We start from the raw sequence: 6,113 nt of genomic DNA, 5'->3' as shown, positions 1-6,113 counted from the left end.
GTATTTATGTCCCCACTGGATGCAACAAATGCCTCGTTTGTAATGGGTTTTATTGGTTTTGTCTCGTCCTGCTGGGAGACAGCATCACAGTATGTTAAGGGATGTAACATTTCCGTCACACGCTTGAGGAATTCGTCCAATCACAACGCACTGGATAGCTGGCCAATCAGAGCACACCTCGCTTTTCAGACCGATGAGCTTTGTTAAAATCAACACGTTTCAGAAAGGTGGGGCATAGAGAAGCAACAATAATGTACATTATATGGAAAATAATGTTTTTTTTTAACCTTAAACCGCATAAACACATTGCATTACACCAAATACACAAACTAATGTTCTTTTTAGCAATATCATATGACCCCTTTAATATATAGTCATGGCCAGTAAGAAATATTTAGGCTAATAGATTTTCTCAATTCAATCAGCATTAGCAGGTGTGGCAAATGTCCTTTTAGCCCCTGGTCTCATGTCAGCTTTCCGCATTATCAGTACATTTAATCAAGCTCTTTATTATCTACACGCTCAGAATATCAATGCCGAGTGAGCGTGATGATTGTGTTCCATCACAATGCATCAATTAATCACATCAAACTTGATGAAACATTTTAATCTCCTCATGAAAATGAGTTGCATTACCAGCTGCTGTTCCACAGGGGGGATGTGATCATGACTGCCGTAGATTACAGCTGGGTTGTACTGGCTGAAGAGAATGGGGTAAAACACTTTCTTTCCTAAGACAAGAGTCAGATCACACAGCTGGTTATGATACGAGCACAGCATATATTCCTCATTTAAGCACTTATCATTAGATGGTCATTCAAAAGTTTTTTTGTTTTTGGAAGAAGTCTTTTATGTTCACCAAGGCTGCATTTATTTGATCGAAAATACAGTAAAAACAGTAATATTGTGAAATATTATTACAATTTAAAATAACTATTTACATTTTTGAATAGAGCTGTCGAATTAATTTTGTGAGACTAATTATGGAAAAAATACACATTAAAATTATTAACGCATTTAATGGGCCCTGCAGTTTTGGTTACATAATTAGAGTATTAATTAATAATATTTTATTTTTAATATTATATTTCAATATTCATTTTTTATATGCAACCCAATAATGTCCATTTAAAACCTATTAAATGCATATTAAATGCATTCCTGGCATCTCTTTACAGTCTGTGTAAATATACATAAATGCCACTTTAGAAAACACTGCAGCCTTAAAAGTTTATTTGTAATAAATTCTAAATAAATAAAAAATATTTCTTTCTAAAGCTGCTTTTTATAATGTCTATGCAATGATTTTCTCATTTAACACGACAATGACTTTAAATGATATTCTGGAGAGGTAATTTCTAAGCCCAAATTTAAGTGTGATTAATTTGTGACTAATTCTATTAATTAACCAGAAAACCATGTTGATTAAAAATTGTAATCACTTGACAGCTCTAGTTTTAAAATGTAATTTATTACTGTGATGTAAAGCTGAATTTTCAGCATCATTACTCCAGTCTACAGTGTCACATGATCCTTCAGAAACCATTCTAATTTTAAATGATAAATAATTATACATGCCCTTAATGTCACTTTTGATCAATTTAATGCGCTCTTGCTGAATAAAAGTATTAATTTCTTTAAAAAAAATTCTTAATGAACCCCAACTTTTGAATAGTAGCATATACGTACACATATACATTTAAGCCACGCTTAATCATTTATATGACAAGACTCATTTATTTTAAATAATGCTAGCACAGGTGCACTATTCAAGCCAAACATTTCACAATAAGAATATAGAATAGAGGATTTGAGCACTAAACAACATGCTTGTCAATTGTTGCTGATCATGTTGATAATTGTGTGTGAATCTCTACACCTGTGGTTAGTTTATTAGCCACACTTGGAGAAGTGATCCATACATCAACTAAATACCATGACAACAGCTGATTAAAAGTCAATGCAGAAGTGGTTGGAAAAAGGAAGTTATTTCTGAGAAAAGCTCTAGCCGCATTTGAGTCAGATGCCAATTTGTTCAATATTTTGTTTCTAATGCAAAGCCATTTTTAAGTGTCCAAATTGCCAAATTGGCTCAGCTCTGTATACTGTATATATAGATAGATATTCCTCTCTTCTCTCACCAGGCTGGGTATTCAGACGGCATGTGTTCAGGAAGTCGGCTGTGAAGAAGATGTCCACATCACAGAAGAAAAGCAGCACGTTGCCTCCCTTCCAAGCACGAGCGCCCACATCCAGCCCTCGACCCCGAGAAAACTCCTCATTCAGCTGAATCAGAGTGAAGTTACGGAAGTTCAGCTCCCTGAAAGCAGACACATGAAAATCACACAACGCTCTCTCATCGATAACCATCAAGAACAGGACAATTACTCGTCAACCACGTCTGTGTGATATAACTGCTATCATAATGCAGAAAAAACATTAAATAGTCAATTAAATGAAAAATGGTTATGCATAATGCAATGTGTAATTCAAAAAAACTGACAGAACACCTGTAATAAACAATACAGAAAATGCCTTCATATTAACAGAACACTGGGCCGTATTTTTACTGACTTTTCTTAGACAAGTACATTGCCACCAAAACTGAGCAGCACTAAATATACAAGTTTACAGTTTTATGGAAAAACGAGTCGATTGTGACAGCAAGATGTGAGTAAGATGTGCTGTGATTGATGGCGGGTGCTGATTCTACAGCGTGACCCGCATCATTTCTCACGGATAGAGAGAATAACAGGCATCCTCAGACAGAGCTGCGTGTATGTGACTATGAATACAATCAGCCACACACACATACACACACACAAAAAGATGATTAAAGTGTAATGTGCTGGGCTGGAGCCAAGCTGATATATAAAAGCACGATGCCACCACACACAGTGCAGATAATACCTGCTATTAAAGCCATACAGCTGTTTTAGCAGGAACAGGAAGAGCTACTTCCTTCATATTATTGAATCATGAACAATGCAGCACCCACACTATCAAACACTCTAGTTTACAATAGAGAGATGTTCCATAAATCAAGGTTGTTGTTGTGTGTGTTTATATATACAGAATAATATATATATATATATGGGGCAGATAGACGAAAATGGTAGTAAAATTAAATACTGGAGCCACAAGCATTCAGAAAACACTAGAAAAATGTCAACCTGTCACATGCGGCTGCCCTGCTGCTCTTATTGGCCCAATACAAAATATAGGCCAGCATGTCTGACAGAAATAAAAAAGCACCTACTTTCTCTGACCGAGATTCATAACCCACGTAAACATTGCTCCAACCCATGGGAGTTGTTTTACATTGAATATATACACACAAAAGCAGACATTGTTAACATACCCAGCCAAAAAATGTTCAATAGCCACTCGTCGGTGCAGATTTAGGGCAGTTACAAATAGTAGGCAAACAAGATTTGATTTAAGTCACATTAGCGGAACGGATTTGGAATAGAGCCTGAGGCGTTTCAGCGTGCATGCATGTGATATTCAGGTTGCCATCAGCCAGAAAAACACTCTTTCTATGATACTGACTTGTTTTCAAAGGCTGGCAACTGTCTAGGATACTTTTCATTCCATCAGTCGAGTCATTGCATTTTTCCATTTCACTTCAGCATGCAAAACCACACAGAGAAATTGCATGTATACTTAGACTATATTATATGCAGTATATATACAGTATATATATATATATATATATATATATATGCATGTCCCCATATGACCCCAAAGATGGGTTTTGTTATATATTATTCTGGAGACAATTTTCCCCCCAAACTATTCCTAAATTAATCCACACACAGTTACTGGCATGTCTGATCAATTCAATGTGTTGTTTAATGGTGGATATTTCATAATGAGTACTTAAGACTGCTAAATTTATGCATAGTGTCATCATCAATATTCACGTCAGCCAGGTTTGTATAATACAGTGTTACTTACACTCTCCTCTCTTCCCCTTCTCAAATGAACACAAATTATTCATGTGCATCGATTCACTTTGCCCGGCAGATACGGATATCACATCTACCTACTTTACTCTGTGAGGACTGATGTTGATGGTCTTGCAGTGAAGGAGCTAAGGATTCTTAAAGGAATAGTCCACACAAAACTGAAAATTCTTCATGGGAACAGATTTTGAGAAATTTAGCATCGCATCACTTGCTCAGCAATGGATCCTCTGCAGTGAATGAGAGTCCAAACAGCTGATAAAAACATCACAATAATCCACAAGTAATCCATAACACTCCAGTCCATCAATTACTGTCTTGTGAAGTGAAAAACTATGTTTGTAAGAAACAAATTCATCCAGATGTTTTTACTTTAAACCGTTTCTTCTGGCTAAAATACCCAGTCCATAATCCATCCATTTGTTTGGACTCTCATTCTGACGGCACCCATTCACTGCAGTGGATCTATTTGTGAGCAAGTGATATTATGCTAAATTTATCCAAATCTGTTCTGATGAAGAAAAAAAACTCATCTACATCTTGAATGGCCTGAGGGTGAGAACATTTTCAGCTAAGTTTTATTTTTGGGTGAACTACTCCTTTATTAGCAATTTGTGTGTGTAGTTTCAAGAGAACAAACATAACATTTTTTGCTGTGTTAGTTATTCATTTATATAGTTTGTCATTTAATAATTTATTCAAGCCATTTTTATTCTATTTTCATATTTTATATTACTTACTATTTCCTTGCTATTGCGATGCTTGCTATTGTTGTTTAATCTAACAATTGTGTGGTTTATTTGTCTTCATAAGTTTCAATTCCATTTCAAGGTTTTTTACGTCACAGGACAATGTGAAGCAATAATTTTCCATTGCTTTTGGTTTGGTATAATAAGACTTGTTGAATTTGTGCTGGTCAAACAAAGTACAGGACAAAGTCTGAGCATTAAAACATATGCAACATAGATTATTCAATAACCCTGCACATTTTTATCACCACTTCATCTCCTCTGTCCTCTGTTAACTTCTGAGAACATGACAACAATAAAAAGTGTTTTAAGATCATATAAGCAGAAGTAGTAATTCTTGATAGTTGATTATAGTTGATTAATGCCACAGTGCAGAAAGCTAACATTACATCACAAAAAAGGCTAAAATATAATTTTAGAATAGTTTAAAGAAAAGGCTAAACTAGTTTTTATAGCATTTTGAAAGATTTTGATTCAACATCATTAGAGTAAATGTATACTGTAACATCTAGCAGCTGTGAGATGTTAGAATACATGTAAATCCTAAAACAATTCAAGAGCTGAGATTCTTTTTGGAGATTTCGCAGCTTTAAAAGAATTTGCTAAAATTTGTTAAAAAAGCTGTTAATGACTGGACTCTTGAGGTTGGAATAGTTTTTAAGGAATTGAAACGGGAAGCACTTGCTTTATCAGACTACTGGGAAAATCATTCACAAGACATGTGTTAACCCAAGAACAGGGAGATCAAAATAAACTAAAAAATACATAACATAAAACATAAGGTTTTAGAAAAATGAATGCTTCATGTTGTGTAAATTGCAATACAATTTTATAACTCTTTCTAAAATTAAAGGTTATTTCAGGATGTTTGGGTTATATTACAATTTTAATTAGCAAAGGATACTGCTCTCGTTAAGGTTAAAATACTGCCTCAAGACACACTTTACGGGTCAGGAAAGTCAGGAAGTCTTAGACTTCAGGAAACTTGATGCCATTTTCATTGCCAAGAACAACTACAATCATCAGGCGTACTTGAAAGAGTTAATCATACTTTGAAATCCAATTGGTAAAATATGGAACGACAGGATTAACATGGCTAGTTGCACTTCCATTAGTTCTGTGCATAATATCAGTTCTGTCATGACAACTCTCGGAGGGACTGGCATGGTAATGTACATGACAATGTTAATGTATTTGGTCTTGGTGGAATAGATCTGCTACGCTGCTGCTGCGGCAGAGCAAGTACCGAGACTTGCTACTGCCAACACATCCACAACATGCTGCTGTAAGCATGTAAGAAATACTGCTGCTGCACACATAACATACATGAAATAACCCATAGCAGATCTATACAGGTGGAGCTTGGGAAGGTGGAGGGTTTCTGAAGCAAGCTGCA

At 35.4% G+C, this 6,113-nt stretch overlaps 1 protein-coding gene across 1 annotated transcript in view; it reads right to left on the bottom strand.

Annotated features, from left to right (window-relative positions):
- Positions 1-6,113, bottom strand: part of csgalnact1a (chondroitin sulfate N-acetylgalactosaminyltransferase 1a) — a 54,747-nt gene that overhangs the window by 4,231 nt on the left and 44,403 nt on the right. The window contains exons 5-6 of the mRNA XM_016557586.1: positions 2,142-2,320; positions 637-731 (exon numbers count right to left, since the gene is read on the bottom strand). Of these exons, the coding sequence (XP_016413072.1) occupies positions 637-731; positions 2,142-2,320 (274 nt within the window). The remainder of the gene's footprint in view (positions 1-636; positions 732-2,141; positions 2,321-6,113) is intronic.

This window comes from Sinocyclocheilus rhinocerous, unplaced genomic scaffold, assembly GCF_001515625.1.
Source record: "Sinocyclocheilus rhinocerous isolate Xijiao unplaced genomic scaffold, SAMN03320098_v1.1 scaffold287, whole genome shotgun sequence".
Lineage (NCBI taxonomy): Eukaryota > Metazoa > Chordata > Actinopteri > Cypriniformes > Cyprinidae > Sinocyclocheilus > Sinocyclocheilus rhinocerous.
Note: the sequence above shows the minus strand (reverse complement) of the source record. Positions and strands in the feature narration are given on the sequence as shown.